We start from the raw sequence: 21,201 nt of genomic DNA, 5'->3' as shown, positions 1-21,201 counted from the left end.
ATATTACTCTTGATGTAAAACTAATAACTAGTTTAATGATTTGGGTGGAGACTTTATTTTAAACCTATTAGACTAGAGAAGGTTCTGATAATTTATATTATAAAATGTTTAGGATATTGTATTCACTGAACAAATAACCTATTTCACTTCAAGCATTACTAATATAGCAACGCTTCCCCATCCACATTCTTTTTATTCACTTCATGCTTCTGAGGTTTTTTTCCAATAACATAGTTAAGAGTTCATAAACTGGTTAGTTTGAATACTTGGGCACAGTCTCTTTCCATTCCTAAGTGGGCATGCTGACTTCTCTCTCCCCCATCTCCAATTTAATAACACAAATGGTTCTATGGCAGGATTCGTGTATGATCTCCTTTTAATAACACACTGAGATGGTGCTGATCATGAATGTATGTGGTTTATCTGGAACATCACACACTGAAATAAGGGCACCTTTTAGGTAATTGCTCTTTCAATACCTTCCTGTGTTTCATGTGGTCTGGTAACTCTATATGTGGAAAGCATTGGGATGAGTGGATGCAGGATGCTTCTTGATGCATCACCACTTTTCCTTGAAGGGCGAAATCATTTTTTGATTGTACATTCAAATAGTCATACATGCATTCTTTTCTTTTTCTTTTAAAATGAGATGCCAAGGAAATAGGAGTACTCTATAGCACACATCAACTAGATATCCTTAAAGTGAAGCTTGAGGGAATTGGGAGCAGGGCATTCTCAGTGGTAGGCTCTCCTCTCAGGATGGCATGTAAAATGCATCTCTTTATCCAGGCTTTCCTTTAACTACAATCTCTGGATTTTCTTTGTTTAATCTGCTTCCTGTTGTCCACCATCTTGGGTTCTTTCAGGGAAGCTGAGGCCTGGTCTACACTACGCATTTAAACCGATTTTAGCAGCATTAAACCACTTTAATGCTGTACCCGTCCACACAATGAGGCCCTTTATATCAATATAAAGGGCTCTTTAAATTGGTTTCTGTACTCCTCCCCAACGAGAGGAGTAGCGCTAAAATCGGTATTACCATATCGGATTAGGGTTAGTGTGACCGCAAATCGACTGTATTGGCCTCCGGGCGGTATCCCACAGTTCATCACTGTGACTGCTCTGGACAGCGATCTGAACTCGGATGCAGTGGCCAGGTAAACAGGAAAAGCCCCGCAAAATTTTGATTTTCATTTCCTGTTTGCCCAGCGTGGAGCTCTGATCAGCACGGGTGGCAATGCAGTCCCTGAGAATCGAAAAAGAGCTCCAGCATGGACCGCACGGGAGGTACTGGATCTGATCGCTATATGGGGAGAGGATTCTGTGCTAACAGAACTCCGTTCCAAAAGACAAAATGAAAAAATATTTGAAAAAATTTCCAAGGCTATGATGGAGAAAGGCCACACCAGGGACTCAATGCAGTGCAGAGTGAAAGTTAAGGAGCTCAGACAAGCCTACCAGAAAACCAAAGAAGCAAACGGAAGGTCCGAGGGCAGGGCCGAAAACATGCCGCTTCTACGCTGAGCTGCATGCAATTCTAGGGGGGTCTCCGCACCACTACCCACCCCTGTCCGTGGATTCCGAGGTGGGGGTGGTAATCTCAGCCATGGCTGAGGATTCTGCGGACGGGGAAGATGAGGAGGAGGAGGAGGAGAGCTTGCAGAGAGCACACAGCACTCCGTTCTCCCCAACAGCCAGGAGCTTTTTCTCACCCAGACGGAATTACCCTCCCAGCCCTCCCAAGCCACTAGCCCAGACAGTGAAGCCATGGAAGCGACCTCTGGTGAGTGTACCTTTGTAAATATAAAACATGGTTTAAAAGCAAGCGTTTTTTAATGATTGATTTGCCCTGAGGACTTGGGATGCATTCGCGGCCAGTACAGTTATTGGAAAAGTCTGTTAACATGTCTGGGGATGGAGCGGAAATCCTCCAGGACATCTCCATGAAGCTCTCCTGGAGGTACTCCAAAAGCCTTTGCAGAAGGTTTCTGGGCAAGGCAGCCTTATTCCGTCCACCATGGTAGGACACTTTACCACGCATGCATGTAGCAAGTAATCGGTATCATTGCATGACAAAGCCTAGCTGCGTATGGTCCGGTGATTGCTGGCATCAAGAAACATCCGTTCTTTATCTCGCTGTGTTATCCTCAGGAGAGTGATATCGTTCATGGTAACCTGGTTGAAATTCAGGAATTTAATTAAGGGGACAGAGATGGCCATTCCTACTGGGCTGTTTGCCTGTTGCTTAAAAGAAATCCTTCCTTGCAGGTAGCCAAGGGGGGGAGGGAGGAATAGCGCTGAGCTTTTTTGCGTTTGGCTATCAGGAGATTCCCTGCTACCAGCCACGCGGTGGGGGGGGGAAGGGGGTGATTAGCAGTGATCTTCCATGATACCAGCCATGCAGTGGGGGGGAGGGTAAAGCGAATCATCCCAGAGAATTGGAGGGGGGGTGGCTTCTGCTGCTGCATGTTAACAGGAAAGAAGCATCACTGATGGGATTTGCTTGGTATTTGGGAAAAAGGAGGGCACTGTGTATATGAAGGCTGCAAGAAGCCGAAAGACAATGGCTTACCATGGCCGCATGCAAGCTGAATTCTGATGCCCGGACCTGCGTCTGTGAGATCTGTAACACCAGAGCCGCAGGCACTCAATATTTAAGATGCAAAAATGCGACCTTGTAGTGAAATCACATGTGCTATGTAAAGGTGAATAGTGTTGTTCACTGTGAAAGAGTATAAGCATTGTTCTGTAAAATGTATCTTTTTAAATACTTCTCTCCCTTTTTTCCCTCCCTCATGCAGCTGCAAATTTTTCAAGCCTCCCTACTCCATCCCGAAGGCTATCTCAGATAAGGCGGAGAAAAAGAAGACGCGAGACGAAATGTTCTCAGGAAATCATGGAAAGTGAACCCGCAATGAAAGAGCTCATCTGAATGAGTGGAAGGACGTGGTATCAAATTACAGGAAAGATGCCAGTGAACGTGAGGACAGGAGGGACCAACGTGAGATAGGAGAGACGCTCGAGATGAGGTGTGGGCAGGAAGATCAGAGGTGTAGGCAGGAAGATCCAGCGGTGCGGATGCAACGCTGGGGCTGCTGCGTGATCAAACTGACATCCTCCGACGTCTGGTGGAGCTTCAGGAAGAGCAGCAGGGTCACAGAGTGCCGCTGCAGCCCCTGTGTAACCACCCTCACCACTCACCATGTTCCATATCTTCCTCACCCAGACGTGTAAGAACGCGTGGGGAAGGCTTCGTGCACCCGCCACCACTCCACCCCGTGGACAGCCCAACCAAAAGGCTGTCATTACATTGAAATGTTTTAGTGGCCTTTTCCTTCCCTCCTATCCTCCTCCCAAACCACACACCAGGATACCTTGTCAGTTCTCTCCCTCTTTTTATAATTACTTTTTAATAAAGAATACATGATTTTTAAATGATAGTGACTTTATTTCCTTAAGCAAGCTGTAATCGAAGGGGAGGGTGGGTTGCTTACAGGGAATGAGTCAATCAAGGGGGCGGGGTTCATCAAGGGAAACAAAACACAACAGTCACACCATAGCCCTGGCCCGTGATGAAACTCGTTTTCAAAGCTTCTCTGATGCGCACCGCTCCTGGTGTGCTCTTCTAATCGCCCTGGTGTCTGGCTGCGCATAATCAGCGGCCAGGTGATTTGCCTCAGCCTCCCACCCCGCCATAAAGGTCTCCCCCTTACTCTCACAGAGATTGTGGAGCACACAGCAAGCAGCAATAACAAAGGGACATTGGTTTGGCTGAGGTCTGAGCGAGTCAGTAATGTGCGCCAGCGCACCTTTAAACGGCCAAATGCACATTCTACCACCATTCTGCACTTGCTCAGCCTGTAGTTGAACAGCTCCTGACTACTGTCCAGGCTGCCTGTGTATGGCTTCATGAGCCATGGCATCAAGGGGTAGGCTGGGTCACCCAGGATAACTACAGGCATTTCAACATCCCCAACTGTTATTTTCTGGTCTGGGAAGTAATTCCCTTGCTGCAGCCATTTAAACAGAGTAGTGTTCCTGAAGACGCGAGCGTCATCATGAACCCTTCCTGGCCATCCCACGTGGATGTTGGTGAAACGTCCCTTGTGATCCACCAGTGCTTTCAGCACCATGGAAAAGTACCCCTTGCGGTTTATGTACTGGGTGCTCTGGTGCCAAGATAGGAATATGGGTTCCATCTGTCGCCCCCCTACAGTTAGGGAATCCCATTGCAGCAAAGCCATCCACTATGACCTGCACGTTTCCCAGAGTCACAACCTGTCGTAGCAGCAGCTTAATGATTGCTTTGGCTACTTGCATCACAGCAGCCCCCACAGTAGATTTTCCCAGTCCAAATTGATTCCCGACTGACTGGTTAGCTGTCTGGCGTTGCAAGCTTCCAGGGGGCTATTGCCACTCGCTTCTCCACTGTGAGGGTTGCTCTCATCTTGGTATTCTGGTGTTTCAGGGCAGGGGAAAGCAAGTCACAAAGTTCCATGAAAGTGCCCTTACGCATGCGAAAGTTTCGCAGCCACTGCAAATCGTCCCACACTCACAAAACTATGCGGTCCCACTAGTCTGTGCTTGTTTCCCAGGCCCAAAATCGGTGTTCAATGGCTAGAACCTGCCCCATTACCAGCAGGATCTCCAAAGCGCAGGGGCTCGCGGTTTGAGAGAATTCTGTGTCCACGTCCTCATCGCTCTCGTCGCCGCGCTGCCGTAGCCGCTGCTGTCGCCTCCTCGCCTGGCTTTGCAGGTCCCAGTTCAGCATAGACTGCACGAGAATGCGCAAGGTGTTGATCTGAGCAGGGTCCATGCTTGCCCGTGCTATGGCGTCTGCACAGTTCAGCCAGGAAAAAAGGCGCAAAACGGTTGTCTGCTGCTTTCTCGGAGGGAGGGGTGAGGCTGTACCCAGACCCACCCGCGACAATGATTTTTGCCCCATCAGGCACTGGGATCTCAACCCAGAATTCCAAGGGGTGGGGGAGACTGCAGGAACTATGGGATAGCTACGGGATAGCTACCCACAGTGCAACGCTCCAGAAATCAACGCTAGCCTCGGACCATGGACGCACACCGCTGAATTAATATGCCTAGTGTGGTCGCGTGCACTCGACTTTATACAGTCTGTTTTACAAAACCGGTTTATGTAAAATCGGAATAATCCCATAGTGTAGACGTACCCTGAGACAGTTTCTGTGAGAAGGCACAGAGGAAGCGCTCCCCATTCTTGTGATAATTAGTTTTATCTTGTTAAAATGTACCTAAATACCTCAGTGATGTGGACACTATACATAATTACAACATTATTAATAATGCTGTCATAGCAACATGAGAAGTAATGTGGTGTTAATCAGATTATAGATGCATAACCTGGAATATCCTAAAGATATTATAACCAGGGTGCATGCATGTAACTTGTTACTATATATGCTATTGCATTTATGCTTTAAAGGTGAAATGGAAAGCTAAAATAAAAATTTGAATAAATCAAGAAATGTGCCCTAGAATTAACACACAAACATTTTTTCCAGGCTTTCGAGGGACGCTCAGCCCATAGTTTTTATTTTTTAGAATTTCATAAAGCCCTAAAATTGTTTACTTTTCTAGGTTTACTGGAGATGGCCCAGAATGATGCATTATGGGATATCATAGGTACCAGATGTACACGAGCTCCGATATTGATGTTGTGGCATCTCTAGCAAACCAAAAAGAGCAGCTGTTTCTTTTCAAAGTTCAGTGAAATTTTAAATTATGCATTGAGTGACACTATATTCTCCAATATCTGTAGCAGCCTTATTAGTGGGTATAGTTGGCACACATTTCTGGACTTCCCTCTTTAGGTTTAGTTCACATTTAACAGAAAATTCCAGTTCAAAGTTAAAGCTTGTAAGTAACCTTTATAAAGAATTAAGAAAATGTATGTTATAATTAAATGTATGTTAACAGAAAGCTGCTGTGTTGATTGGTGATACAAACTGGGACTGAAAGTATTTATTTTCCCTTAGAAAGCATTGGAAATGTAGGTTGTCTTGTGCAGTCCATTTATAAGGGGCAAATTACCTGAAGGTGCCTTGGCCAGGTCTTCCAGTAGTTGAGTTCATGGGATTGGACACTCATCCCTTCATGATAAATGATCTGTCAGTCTGCCACAGTCTGCAAGGAAGTGAAATTCCGCCGAGACCTTTTCTCCCCTGTTGCAAATGAATTTAGAGAATACTACTAGCACAGGGGTTCTCGAACTTCATTGCACTGTGACCCCCTTCTGACAACAGAAATTACTAAATGACCCCAGGAGAGAGGATCGAAGCCTGAGCTCGCCTGAGCCCCTCTGCCTTGGGCGGGGGGCAAAGCTGAAGCCCAAGGGCTTCAGGCAAGGGTGGGGGGGCATGTAACCTAAGCCCAACCACCTGGAGCTGAAGCCTTTGGGCTTGGGCTTTGGCCCTGGGCGGTGTGGCTTGGGCTTTGGCTTGGGCTTTGGCCAGCATGTCTAAAACCAGCCCTGGCAACCCCATTAAAATGGGGTTGCAACCCACTTTGGGGTCCCGACCTAAAGTTTGAGAACTGCTGCAATCTTCTTTCCTAACTGAAGCCATGAAGTCATAGTGTTACAGGGTCTGCTCATCGCTACTGTGCCTCCTCTGGGTCACTCTGGGGATTAGCTGATTCCAGGTCCAGTGCCTCTTTTCCATCTCTCACCACACACCCTGCCTTCTCTTCCTGGCTCTCAGCAAGGCAAGATGCTTTATGTTCATGGCTTAGCCCTCTGGCCAAGTCAGATGTCCCCTCCCCTTCTGGATTATCAAAGTCTCTTCTTGTGAATGGGCACAGGCAGTCTTCCCATTCACTGCCCAGCCAGTGCCACTTCCCCAGTAGCTGATAGGGGAACTTGGGTCTGCCCCCCTACTCCAAGTTCCAGCTCAGAGATCCTCTAATCACCAGGTAAGGTCTGTTCCTTTCTGGACCTTACTGCCTCTTCCCTGGACCTTTCCTAACCTTCTGGCTCTCCCTCCTCTGGGTTTGTCAGCCCCAAAGCTCCTTCCTCCCATGGAGTGACTGTAGGCTACTTCCCTGCAGTCCCCCCTCGGCTGCCAGCTTTATAAACCTAGACCACTCGTTCCTCCTCAGCTGAGCTCCCTCATTATTCAGTCAATGTAGGGGTGTTGGAACAATTTGTATAGTGAGGGTGTTGAGAGCCGTTGAACCAAACTGTAAACCCTGTATATAATGAAAACTACATCAAGCCATGGGGTGCAGCAGCACCCCCAACACCCCTAGTTCCAGCACCTATCAGTCAGGGGATTACCAAAATGCCTGATTCCCCTCAGCTGTGGCCTGTCTGGTTAATTGGCCCCCTTTTTATCCTACATTAACCCCTTCCAGACAAGCATGGGTGAGTACCCCATTCAAGTAGGTACCCCTAGAGACTCAGCTGTTTAAAATGGGGGGTGGGGATTACACTGATTGTGCTTAACAAGTTAAGGATTTAACTAAGATTCGATTCCCTTTTTCATAGACTCCTAGAAATGTAGGGCTGGAAGGGATCTCCAGAGATCATCTAGTCTGCGCACATGCTGAGCCAGGACCAAGTATACCTAGACCATCCCTGACAGGGGTTTTTCTAACCTGTTCTTAAAAACCTTGAATGGTGGGAATTGCACAACCTTCCTTGGTAACCTATTCCAGTGCTTAACTGTCCTTATATTTAGAAAGCTTTTCCTAATATCTCATCTAAATCTTCATTGCTGCAAATTAAGCCTGTTACTTGTCGTCCTACTACCTTTCAGTGGACATGGAAAACAATTGATCACTGTCCTCTTTAGAGCAGCCGTTGACCTATTTGAAGACTTGTCCTTCCTCAGTTGTCTTTTTCTCAAGACTAACACATACCCAGTTTTTTAACCTTTCCTCATAGGTCAGGTTTTTAAAACCTTTGATTATATTTGTAGTTCTCCTCTAGATTCTCTCCAGTTTGTGCACACCTTTCCTCAAACATAGTACCTAAAACTGGACACAGTACTCCATCGGAGCCCTCACCTGTGCTGAGTGTACTAGGACAAATACTTCCCATGTCTTATATACAACTCTTTTGTTAATACACCCCAGAATTTTCATCACATTGTTGGCTCATATTCAATTTGTAATCCATTTTAACCTCCAGATCCTTTTCAGCAATACTGTTGACTAGCCAGTCGTTCCCCATTTTGTATTTGTGCATTAATTTTTTACTTCCTCAGTGTAGTACTTTGCATTTATCTATACGGAATATCATCATCTTGATTTCAGACCAATTCTCCAATTTGTCATGGTCATTTTGAATTCTAATCCTGTCCTCCAAAGTACTTCCAAGTTCCAACCTCTCCCAGCTTGGTGTCACTGGCAAATTTTATAAGCATATTCTCACTTCATTATCCAAGTCATTAATGAGGATACTGAATAGTACTGGACCCAGGACAAACCCCTGTGGGACCCCACTAGGTGCAACCTCCCAATTTGACAGCAAATCATTGATAGCTATTCTTTGAATATGGTTTTTCAACCAGTTGTGGATCCATTTTATAGTACCTTCATCTAGTTTGCTTATTTTATTTACATTTGAACTATCATGTATGTAGGGCTTGAAAATTTTGTAAAACATCTACTAGCCCAAGGGCTGACCTTACCAGTAAGGGTGCAAAATACCAATTCTGCCATTTCCCTCACAATTTAAAGAAATAAAAATAGTATGGTTCTTGTTCTCTCTCTATTATTGGCAATTCTGATTTTTAAAAAATTGCCCTTAGGTTTCTTTTGCTGTGGTAGATCTTCCCCCTGCCCCCTTCCTGGCTTCACTCCATACAATGTGTTCTTTTTGTCTCAAATAGATCAGTGTGTATCTTACTGAGTTGTCTCCACTGTGTGTTTCTTTTCCCTATACCCTGTGCACTCTACCTCCTCCCAAATATTTGTCTTGATCTCTTCCCCCTTCTGTCTTTTAGTACCATATTCCTCTCATTTCATTAAATCTTTCTCTTTTCTCTACAGCATACGCTGTACACTATTTGTGCATCTGTACCCCACCCTGGTCATGCACCTACTCTGTGCACTCCATTGACTTATATTCAGTTAATGTTTCGAAAAATTTCCCCATAGCCATAAGGGCAAGAGACTAATTTTTTTAATGAAAGCTTTGATTCTGGAGAGGTTGACTGTGCTGCCTGGGAAAACTTTCTGCTTGCCCCAGGCAAGTGGCTTTTTCAAGCCCTCTATTTGAGAGCCAGACTACGAATAGCACTTTTTTACTGCTTCCATAAGATTAAAAATAGTGTATTTTAGAAAAGCCTAAGAAAAGAGCTGCTTTCTGGAGGAAATGATACCCTGACAAAACATATACTGAATATTGAAAGAAAGATCTAATATACGTATCAGATGTTGTAAAATTAAAGCTATGCTGATATGCATAAATGTTCACTTTCAAACATAGTTAAGGAAATGAAGGTTTAGAATCTCACTAAGGATGTAAATGATCCTGAAATACCTTCATCCCCTCTTCATCATTACTTTGTTACAAAGGGTGTGCCTTGTATAGATCCTGTATGCAGCACTAGTGGGACTTTGTGTAACTCTCATCATATTTGGGTCAGTGGAGATCATTATGTGGTAAATGCCTGGGTTTTGCTGTAAAAATGTAACAGCTACAGCTGGTGTAATGAAGATGGTGTTAAAAGTTCTGGAGTAACTGCACCTCTGACCTTGTGGCCTCCTTGAGGATACTATTCTCAGGCCTATAGTCATTAACTTTTTTGCAGCAGACACCTGCATTCTTCTCCCTCCAGACAAGAGATTTAGGCTGCAATTTCCTCCTACAGCTCACTATGATCACTTTAGCACAGTGGTTCGCAAACTGAGGATCGGTACCCATCAGGGGAATTGCAAGGTTATTACATGGGGAAGTCGCAAGCTGTCAGCCTCCACCCCAAACCCTGTTTTGCCTCCAGCATTTATAATGGTGATAAATATATTTAAAAGGTTTTTAATTTATAAGGGGGGGTCGCACTCAGAGGCTTGCACCAGTATAAAAGTTTGAGAACCACTGCTTTAGCAAGTCTGACTTAAGTTCAGCAACTACTTTCCTGCCACCTCCCATGGGCTGTGACAGGGTTAATCAGTGGCCAACCAGACTTCATGAAGCAAAGTATTTATTTAGAGAAAACATGTCTCGAAAACAAAAAACAGTTTATATATATATTCCAGTCTTACTAGGTGTCAGCAGTCTGCCACATGGGGACCCTGGTATGTTTCAAAACCTATCAAACCATTTCAGCAAGCTTTGTCCCAGTTGGTTACAGTTTCATGTTGGATCTTGGATCCAGTGAGTGATACCTCCTGCCGCCCACTCATAGCACACTGACCACTAAATACAGTTCTCATTTCTTTGTCTTCTGGGCCTCTTGAACTGGGTCAAAACCAGTATATGCAGTTTCCCCCAAGGTACAGTACTTCTGCAAACTTGTTTACCTGTCTAGAGATGTGTAGTAATTACCCTTAGAGACATAGATTCCTAATAGTTCATTCCTGTTCAGTGACTTCCCTTCAGTTACTGCATTGCTTGTCTTGTTTCAAGAAGGAAATTAACATCTTTACATCCAGCAGTGAACAATACAAGGTGAGAGGGAAAACTGAGTTGCACATATTCTTTCATAAAAATAAATGTTTCCCAATTCTCCACAAATGGGATAGATAAACTCTCTGTAAAACTGTTCTTTAATGGCGTCTGAGCAAAACAGAGCATTTAAATTAACCTGTCTTATTTAGTGCATTACCAGACTCTGTCATATGTTTGAAACAAAGCATTGGAATGCCAACTTTTGAAACTGATTTAAGAAGCTCTAACTTTGATTGGTTGAGAGTTAAATTGTTAACTTAAAAAAAAATTAAAAGCTATTGTAATATCTTGGAAACTGATTATACCTGTTTTCCAATAAGGTGAAGATTTTTTTCCATCTTACTTTGCTTTATCAATCTAAAGAGATTGGAAGTATTACTAACAGGTCACATCCAAATGAGAGACAGCTCCATTCACTAAATGGAGATAGTGAAACAGTGACACAGAATACTAAAATATAGAAATCTCCCCTTTTGATAACCTTCATTGAAGGTCTCTAAACTAGAACAACTATTGTTCTTAACTGTGTACAGTAGTACTCCAAGTTAAATTTGCTTTGGGAACCATAATTCTTACTTTACTGACTCTGGTTGCTTTTTTAAATATATAATAATGCACTAAAGAGGCTTTTTAATTTTCATATATTGTAAAATCTTGGGAGGAATGGGCCAGGGGAGACTTCTGAGGGTGGTGGGGGGAGTGCCAAGATAAGTTGCTAGTTATTCTACAAGATTTATAATATAAAAAGAACTTACAAACCAAATTATCTGTTTTGTAGTATATTTTATGTAGAATTTAATTATTGATCTGTATTTACTGGTGTCCCACAGCCCCTTTTTTCAGGTTATGCCATCACAGAGGGATTGCAAAGCAGCCATAAAGCCCCTTGAGAATACTTCCAGTGCAGTGGGACTCTGACAAGCTCAGAGCTGGCTCCATTGGCTCCATGCCTCCCCCAGTGCAGAGAGTGCATTAGTAGTGGCAGGAAGTCAAAATAGGGGGCATGGCTGAGGGTGGCCCTTTGCTCCGTTTTCCGGTGCTGCTAGTCCTTCATTCACCACCAGGTGCTGCAGTGTCTTCAAGGCTACCCCAGTGGTTCTCAACCTTTCCAGACTACTGTACCCCTTTCAGGAGTCTGATTTGTCTTGCGCACCCCAAGTTTCACCTCACTTAAATACTGCTGAGTTACAAAAGCAGATATAACAATATGAAAGGGTTACAGTACACCATTACTGAAAAATTACTTACATTCTCATTTTCTCTGTATGAAATTTTAGTTTGTACTGTCTTCTCTAGTGCTTTTTTATGTAATCTGTTGTAAAACTAGGCAGATACCTAGACGAGTTGATGTTTCTCCTGGAATACCTCTGTGTACCCTACCAGGTACGTGTACTCCTGGTTGAGAATCACTGGGCTACCCTAACCTGCAGTCCCAGGATAGGAGAGATGCAAACCACTTCTGTTCCACTGTCCCTGTGTGGTGGGCTCTGAATTGTCCCTTTTCAGCACTCTCACTTCATTTCCAATTATCCCTTTCAAAATTTGCATACACTGTCACATCTAAAACAAAAGGTTTAACCTTATCAGAAAAAATATTTTAATCTATGGAAAAACTTAATTATAACACATTGGTAAAACCTTTGTTATATTAAAGGCAAAATAAACTGAAAGTAGGTTTCTGGAACATTACAACAATGGATGAAACAACAGAAGCTGTGCAGGTGATGAAAGAAATGGGGGGACACAATTTTGAAATTTTTAAAGCAAATTAATGTCAGTGGCCAAGAGCTGATAAAAAACATTTTTTAAAATGTCAGTGTAATTAGGAAGGCAAGATGGTTAGCGCTCAGGAATAGCATTAACCATGACTTCCAAAGCAGAAGAATCACAGAGAGAGTGGGAGCTGATTAACAGCAGATTGTTTCAAACATGATAGGAGTATGACAATTATACAGTGTCATGCACCAACAGACAACTACAGTAGGGATCAGTGATCACTTCTACAGTTGCCAACAAACTCTGACAGTATTCCCAAGCATGACATTTGCTTAATAATGGTGGATTTTAGTGCCAACATTGGGGATGATGATGACAGAGTGGATAAAGCAATGGGCAAGCTTGAACTTGGTTTCTAAAATCAGAATGGTGAAAGACTGATAGAACTGTTTGGTATCAGGGCTTATAAGTGGTGGAACACTATTCCCAGACAAAGTTATACATAAAATAACTTGAAATTTCCCAGATGGAATGGCAGCATTAGATGGCAAAGGAGCTTTAAAGCTCTCAACAGCTGTTCTGGAAAAATGTCATTTGCTAATGAAAGTAGTGTTAACATACTGCATCTGCCTCATAGTGTGTTGTGGCATTTCAGTCTGGAGGTGATGAATACGTAGATCTTTTTGGCCAGATCATCATCTAGGAGGTAGGTGTGAAGTTCTACTAGCCAGCTGAAGGTAGAAATGGGCATATGTCACCACTGATACCACATGGATATCTTGAGCTAGTGGTGAGCTGATGAGGACTTGAGGCTTTGTACCATTTTGATGAATAGGGGTTAGATGCTTTCTGTGGAAGGGGAAGATCAGCGTCTTGGTTAGTTCTCTGAAACATTTTCCCCTTTCCCTAACTACTATTGCTTAAACTAAACTCAGGCAAGACCACCATAAACTGATCTCTTGAAGATGTTATGATATCCTAGTCATAGCACTGGCTGCTTCTGTGGAAAATGACATACAGCTGAATGTCACCAGCATATTGCTGGTAATGAGGCACATGATATCTTGCCTCTTCAACTCTTACGTAGATATTGGGTGGGAAGAGAGGATAAATCCTTGAGGAGAGGCAAGATCCTTGTGGGCCTCATGAGGTGAAGGTTTTGGCATTACTACTCTGGGTCCTGTTAGAATGTAATTCTGTACTGTCTGCCACCATGCATGGTGGTCACCAGCACCTTATGGTCAACTGTCCTGAAAGATGCATTAAAGACTAAGTATATGAATGGGAACCAGCTATTGTCTCATTTTATACCTAGATTATAAACTCAGTGTTTATACATGACCTAACACAATGGGACTGTGATTTATGACACTTTTGCAATACAAATAATACATATTAATAGTATTAGCTTCCTGAGGGTTAGGCAGAATATTTCATTTTTCAGGAATGTTGGTAGGCTTGCTTTTCTGTGGAAAGTGCGTTTTGATTTTCATTAGAAGTGGGCAGCATTCTTTGTTGCATTCACTAGGCAGAATGGGAGTGCAGGACATGGATCTGCTTTATACTGGTGGCTCACATATTTCTCAGTTTTTGATTATACTCCACACAGATGGTTAAATGACTAATACACTCTGGTTTGGTTTAAAGTTTTCTTCTTTAATAATGTATTCCTCTCATATTTGGTTGCTCTTTTCTGTAAAGTAGGATCGGTGCTCTTTCCTTTGATGTTTGGATTATTCAGTCTGGGTAATTAGGCAATTCACTATACAGGATAGCTCTGCTGGCCATGGTTTATGCTGTGGTGATGATGGAGGAATATGTTCTCTACTTTTATTGTGAGAAGTCTTTGTGCTGTTAATGGATGGATTCAAAGTGGATTTCTTAGTATCAGTACTCTATTTGCCTGCATATGCACTTCATCTGACAAAAGTTGTAAGTGAACTGTCTTGATCTATGTGGAAGGCAAGCAAATTGGATCAAAGTTTCCACATGCTCAATATCTTTGGCTCATTCCTCTGGACTCTTCCCCCCGTCTCCCAGCCATATTACACTGTAAACCCTTGTGCAATTTGCTATCCACTGTCATTTCTAGGTGTTGGTCAATATTATTGTTTTTCTAGATTCCTGCTAATTAAGGGTTCAGATTTTTTCCCCCTAGCTGCATTTTTCCAAAATTAATCTTTTTGTTTTTACCCTGTTTCTAATCACTAGGTCCCTTATTATTCTCTGACCTCTCTGGTGTTCAGCTCCTTTCTATTTCATATCTTTAAATTGCAGCAGTAGCTGTTTACTTCCTCTTCCGGATCATTTAATTAAGTAGTTAAATAAATCCAGTTCTAATTTTGATCAGTATGGCATCTCACTAGACGCACACTCTTCTGTTTCCCATGTCCCAATTCAGTGCTTTTCATTGTCAAGTCTTTTAAGCCAATTTTAATTCACCTGAGTGTTCTTAGCCAAGACAGTGTAACTAAAGCCTTACAATTACATCTGGTGCTTGAAAAACATCAGATACCTAACAGCAAGAGGCTGCTACTAAAGAGTTGAAGGTGGGCCACCAGCAAGTCCAGGTGCCACAGTTCTAGTGCCTTGACTGCTTAGAAGCAGCAAAGAGACATATATAATTCTTAAACTTAAATTCTACAGCAATTGAGTTAGGAGCCCTGATTGGTCATGGAAAGCTTCCTGTTTGCCTGTGGCAAATAGATTAGTGGATTTTTTCCAAATGTGCTTTTCATAGAAACTTCTTTATTAGTCACATTACAAAAATAAAACAACAACAAAATCCTCAAGGTGCTTCTGTGGCCAAATGGTCATATTATTTCTGTTCATGCACTCCTAGTCATTTTCCTCTGATCTCATTTTAATTTAAATATAGATTGTAATCTCCACGGAGGCAGGAATTCCATGTTTATCTCTTCTATAAAGCACCATGTGCATATGTGGCACAATGTTAAGTAATACAAAATCTAGCACTGTTGCATCTGCTGTGCCCTCGGCATTCCCTAAAGAGCAATAAATTTTGTCTGACTTACTTGATGGTTCAGTTGTCTGTAGACAGTTCAGTCAGACAAGGAAATTTGTAGAAGCTGGACTTTGAAAAAGGGGATAGTTTAATTTCTGACTTTTATAAAAAAAATTAATAAGTACTATTTCAAAATTGGCTTGGTCTAGAAACAACTTCCTATTTACTGTTAGTCCTGGGACTAGTTTTGATAAGGATTGCCATTAGGAGAGCTTAAATAAACTTGCCTTAAATAAAAAGTACCCATGGCAAGGTAATTTCAATGGAGAATTCAATCCCCTTTGTCATGGCTGTGATGACAAAGCATCACTTTAAAGCAGCCTTACTGGTAGAGAACTTTTGCAGATATCATGAGTCCAAATCTGTTCTCACAGATTCAGAGTGCCTGGCTCACTGAATTTTGGCTTCGCTACAGAGCTAGTGAACTTTGCCAAGATATATTCCTCTAGGTCAAGAAATTTGTAAGCTGTGTTAGTTAAGTATTCATAGCTTAATAATTTATTAGCAGATAATTGATGAAAGATTGAGGGGAAAAAATATTTACCACCTTTGGCTGTTCAGGAGTATTTGAACTCCCAAACATAGATATTCTGTCACTAATTATATGAAACAGAAAAATATCCAGGGTTGGTTATAGAGGAAGCAGCAGCAACCCTTTTTGTAGGGTGCCTAAAACTTTCCATTATTTAAAAATAATAATCTTAACAGTTTTTCTCTAAAGGACTCTAATACAGCCATGGGTTGGAGCAAACTTAAATTTGGCAGGAAGATAGTCTTGGGGGTAAGGGGATGGCTTTTGTTGGCCTCATGAAAATCTGTTCACATTAGACAGATTTATAAAAAGCTGTTGAAAACTGGCCATTGCCTGTCTGTGCTTCACAAGGTACAGCTTGTTTTTGATTTGCTGCTTAACTCCTTCAACTCACATGTCACTGTGCATGCACTGTCCTGTTTTTTCACATTAGTAGTGGACACACAGAATAAAAACTGTGGATGGAACACAGCCAAGTGGATCATCCATGTCTATCTACATAGTGCCGTGGCTTCTTTACTTACACAGTCAAATCACCTCTGGCTCACAGGAAAACAAACTGTACAGGGAATCAGAAGACCATTAATGCTAATCTAATTTCTACCAGCTGGCAGTAACAATGCTGTGTCCTTCACAACCTTTTTTATTGAGCAAACCCTTACAGGGTATGTCTACATAGCATTCTGGAACCCTGCCCATGAGTGAGCCTCTCAGTCTGGGTTGACTAGTGCTCTAAAACTAGCTGTATAGACAGCACTTTTTAATTGTGAGTTGGTCTCTTCAGCCCATTCCCTCCCTAGGGTTCAGAGCCTGAGCTGCAACTTCAAAGTGCTGTCTATACAGCTAGTTTGAATACTGTCATGAGCCCTGCTCACCCAAATCTGTCAACCCAGGTTGGGAGGCTTTGTTGTGTGGGCAGGCTGCAAAACGCTGTGTAGACATACCCACAGACTACACAGGTGCAAGTAGAAACCAGACCCAAATTTTGGCCATTTACTGACACTGTCTGTCAGTGTGCCAAATATTATTGCTTGGCTAAACTGTTAAATAGCACTAATCTAGCATTTGTAAAGCATGTGCAACAGTGCTGAAGTCTTTGTGCTCAAACCCTACTGCTGATGCATGATATTTTTGGGGGATTTGGGGGTAGGATTTGTGACAGTTGCATATAATAGAACTTGGTTATGCCCTTTTTTTAAAAAAAGAAGAATGGCCAAAACAAAATCTAAGAAATTACATACAAAAAATCAGATTAAAATTGTTTAGGTTGCAAAGTCAAGCACTGTTACTAGGCAATGCCAGACTTCAGGTTGTCTGGGCAGTGCTGAGGAAATTACTTAGAGTTGTGTAGCCTGTTGCACATGGCTCCCAGTTTCACTTGCTCTAAAAAAGTTGGAGGGGCTATAGAGAGTGATGCAAGAGACTGCAGGAAGAATGATATAAGGTAGATTAATGCCACCCAGGAGAACACAGTTCTATTGCTCCCTCAGCCACAGACTTCCACTGTGATGGTGGTCAAGTCAATTTACCAGAATTTTGTGGAGGGAGTGTGTTACTCATTTTCTGAGTGTCTAACTGGAGACACTTACACAGTGATTTTCAGAATGGCTGAATGCTCAACAACTGCAGCTGAAATACATGGAAGCTCTAGATACTCAAAAACTCTGGTAGTAAATTGATTTGGAGAAGTGACACAGAGTTGAAAGTCAGGAGGTCCTGAGTCTCTGCCACTGATATCACTGAGACACCTTGGTCAAGGTTATTTGTCTTTTTCTCTCTATTTTCCCATCTGTAAAATGGGGATAAATATACTTGCGCATCTGATACTCAGGGTTTTAGACTATAAATTAATAGGGCTGTCAATTGATCACAGTTAATGCACGATTAACTAAAAAAAATTAACTGCAATTTAAAAAATCGTGATTAATTGCACGGTTAAACAATAGAATACCAACTGAAATTGATTAAATATTTTGGATGTTTTTCTACATTTTCAAATATATTGATTTCTATTACAACAGAGAATACAAAGTGTACAGGGCTCACTTTATATTATTTTTATTACAAATATTTTCCACTGTAAAAAGATAAAACAAAATAAATAGTATTTTTCAGTTCACCTTATACAAGTACTGTACTGCAATCTCTTTACCGTGAAAGTGTAACTTACAAATGTAGATTTTTTTTATTGTTACATAACTGCACGCAAAAACAAAACAATGTAAAACTTAGAGCCTACAAGTCCCCAGTCCTACTTCTTGTTCAGCCAATTGCTAAGACAAACCAGTTTTTTTACATTTATGGGAGATACTGCTGCCTGCTTCTTATTTACAATGCCACCTGAAAGTGAGAACAGGCATTTGCATGACACTTTTGTAGCTGGATTTGCAAGGTGTTTACTTACCATTCATATGTCCCTTCATGCTTTGGCCTCCATTCCAGAAGACATGCTTCCATGCTGATGATGCTTGTTAAAAAAATAATGCATTAATTAAAATTGTGACTGAATTCCTTGGGGGAGAATTGTATGTGTCCTGTTCTGTTTTCCCACATTCTGCCATATATTTCGTGTTACAGCAGTCTCAGATGATGACTCAGCACACGTTGTTCATGTTAAGACTACTTTTGCTGCAGATCTGCCAAAACACAAAGGTACCAATGTGGGATTTCTAAAGATAGCTACAGCATTCTACCCAAGATTTAAGAATCTGAAGTGCCTTCCAAAATCTGAGATGGAAGAGGTGTGGAGAATGCTTTCAGATGTCTTAAAGGAGCAACACTCCAATGCGGAAACTGCAGAACTCGAACCACCAAAAAAGAAAATCAACCTTCTGCTGGTGGCATCTGATTCAGATGATGAAAATGAATAGGTGCCAGTCCACTCTGCTGTGGATGGTTATCAAGCAGAACCTGTCATCAGTATGGACGCATGTCTTCTGGAATGGTGGTTGAAGCATAAAAGGACATATGAATCTTTAGCGCACCTGGCACATAAATATCTTGCGTTGCCGGCTATAACAATGCCATGTGAACACCTGTTCTCACTTTCAGGTGACATTGTAAACAAGACGTATGCAGCATTATCTCCTGCAAATTGTAACCAAACCTGTTTGAGCTATTTGCTGAAGTAGGACTGAGTGGACTCGTAGGTTCCAAAGTTTTACGTTGTTTTATTTTTGAATGCAGTTTATTTTTTGTACATAATTCTACATTTGTAAGTTCAACTTCCATGATAAAGAGATTTCACTACAGTATTTGTATCAGATGAATTGTAATGTACTATTTCTTTTGTTTTTTACAGTGCAAATATTTGTAATAAAAATAAAGTGAGCACTGTACACTTTGTATTCTGTGTTGTAATTGAAATTAATATATTTGAAAATGTAGAAACATCCAAAAACATCTAAATGAATGGTATTCTATTATTGTTTAACAGTGCAATTGAGATTTTTTTAATCGCTTGACAGCCCTATTAATTAGTTAATATCCGTACAGTGTTCTGAACATATAAGCTGTTATAACAATTCCAATTACTCTAAAAAACCATCCCTAATTACCAGGACACAAAAAATTAGTGGAGACTTGCAAATTCTTGTCTTTATCTCCCTGTGCCTTGATTTCTTGTCTGTCAAATGGGAATATTGATATTCTGTCTTACAGAGCAGTTATGAAGATAAATTAATTATTGTTTGTGACACTCAGATATGATAATAAGCACTGTAGATGAGCCCATGAGTAAATTAATAACGACATATTCAGTGTGGCATTTGGATGATATGCAATAAATAGGACATAGGTCCACATGTAGCAGTCAGACTGGATAATTGTAAAGGTTCCTTCTTGTCTTAAACATCTACCCCATTCTCTGAGAATCATCCATCCAGTGTACTGAATTAGGTGAGTACTGAGGCAAAAATTATGTGCTGGCAATCGTTTAATTTAAAAGACTGTCATAATGTCTATGCACAAGTGAGCAGAAATAAAGTTCCACAAGCAGCCTTACATTTGGCATTACCTAACTCTTGAGGGTTTGACTTTGCAACCACCTTACATTCTTCTAATTATAGATTTTTCTATGTAATCAAGTATCTGCTATATTAATTGATCAGCAGTGTAGGTGTAGCCGTGTCGCTCCCGGGATATTAGAGAGACAAGGAACAACTTCTGTTGGTGAGAAAGACACGCTTTAGAGCTGTTTGAGACTGCAAGTAAGTACTTTTCATAGAAAAGTACCAGCATGAACAGTACCAAAACGAGCGTAACAAGGAATCAGATACTTTTCTGCACTATGTGATAACAATTTACTTGTTCTTGTCTTGCAGGTTGGTGAGCTGGTAAAGAGTTGGTTCAATAAAAGATATTACCTCACTCATTTTTTCTCTCTAATATGAACTGAGCAACACATAAAGTAAAATACTAAGGAAATAACTTGTTCGGACACTGAACTTTTTAAAGTGTGATTAATTTTGGAATGTGGTAAAATATAGACCTAGAATGTAGTCTGACATTTATACCAACTTACTGTATGACTTCGGGCAAGTCACCTAATAGGTCTCAGTATTGTTCCTGTCTGTCAAATGGGGATAATGCTTGCCATACAACTGATCAAGTCTTAATGTTTGTGAAGTGCTTAGTCATATGGAAGATGCTCTAAATGCTGCTGTTTGTTACTACTATTACATTATCACTAACATGTAATACCTTTAACTTGCTCTCCCAAACCAGAGAATTTCACTACTGTACTCTTATAGCTACATTATCGCCTGTTTCTGTGCTCAGGGTCTTGCAACACTCCCTTGAGGAACTGTTGACACTGAGCAGGGCTGTTGTATCTGACCTATTATTTCTTTAAATATTTTGCTCAACCTTTCAGTTGCATTGGAGATGTCTCTCTTTTAAACAGCTGTTATGTTTCCAACATCGTAATGTATTTCCTTTATGCACTTGCAAACTGTCTTCCCTCTTATGTTCAGTTATTGGTCCCACCCAGGAGAAACACAAGCATCTAGTGTTAGTTCAGCAATAATTAATTCACCACAAGAGGAGGGCTTATTTGTCAAGCCACAAGAACACACTGAAAGAGACTGGTGCAGGGTTGCAGACTCTATACTGTAGGTAGTCTTCTGTCCACACATTGCTGCATTTCTCTCTCTGCTCTTCCGCTTTCTTCAAGAGTTTAATAATTTGGATTAGGCTGTTCTGCCAAAGACTGACTATTTGAGACAGCAAGTAAGCATTTTTAATTGAAGAGTACAAGTGTAAACATTAACAAAATGAGGTTAA

General features: G+C 41.6%; 1 protein-coding gene across 6 annotated transcripts in view; it reads left to right on the top strand.

Moving 5' to 3' along the window:
• Positions 1-21,201, top strand: part of CRK (CRK proto-oncogene, adaptor protein) — a 58,757-nt gene that overhangs the window by 33,316 nt on the left and 4,240 nt on the right. The window contains exons 3-4 of one of the 6 annotated variants that reach the window (XR_012657311.1): positions 867-1,783; positions 2,802-2,876. The exons of 3 other annotated variants lie outside the window; for them this stretch is intronic. Coding sequence is in view for 2 of the 3 variants with exons in the window: in XM_075073917.1 (XP_074930018.1) it covers positions 867-973 (107 nt within the window). In the remaining variant the exon portion in view is untranslated. Of the gene's footprint in view, positions 1-866; positions 4,721-21,201 lie in introns of those variants that run through there. 2 more of the 6 variants (XM_075073917.1, XM_032788281.2) reach the window with 2 other exon arrangements.

Source organism: Chelonoidis abingdonii, chromosome 20 (genome assembly GCF_003597395.2).
Source record: "Chelonoidis abingdonii isolate Lonesome George chromosome 20, CheloAbing_2.0, whole genome shotgun sequence".
In the NCBI taxonomy this organism is placed as follows: domain Eukaryota; kingdom Metazoa; phylum Chordata; order Testudines; family Testudinidae; genus Chelonoidis; species Chelonoidis abingdonii.
Note: the sequence above shows the minus strand (reverse complement) of the source record. Positions and strands in the feature narration are given on the sequence as shown.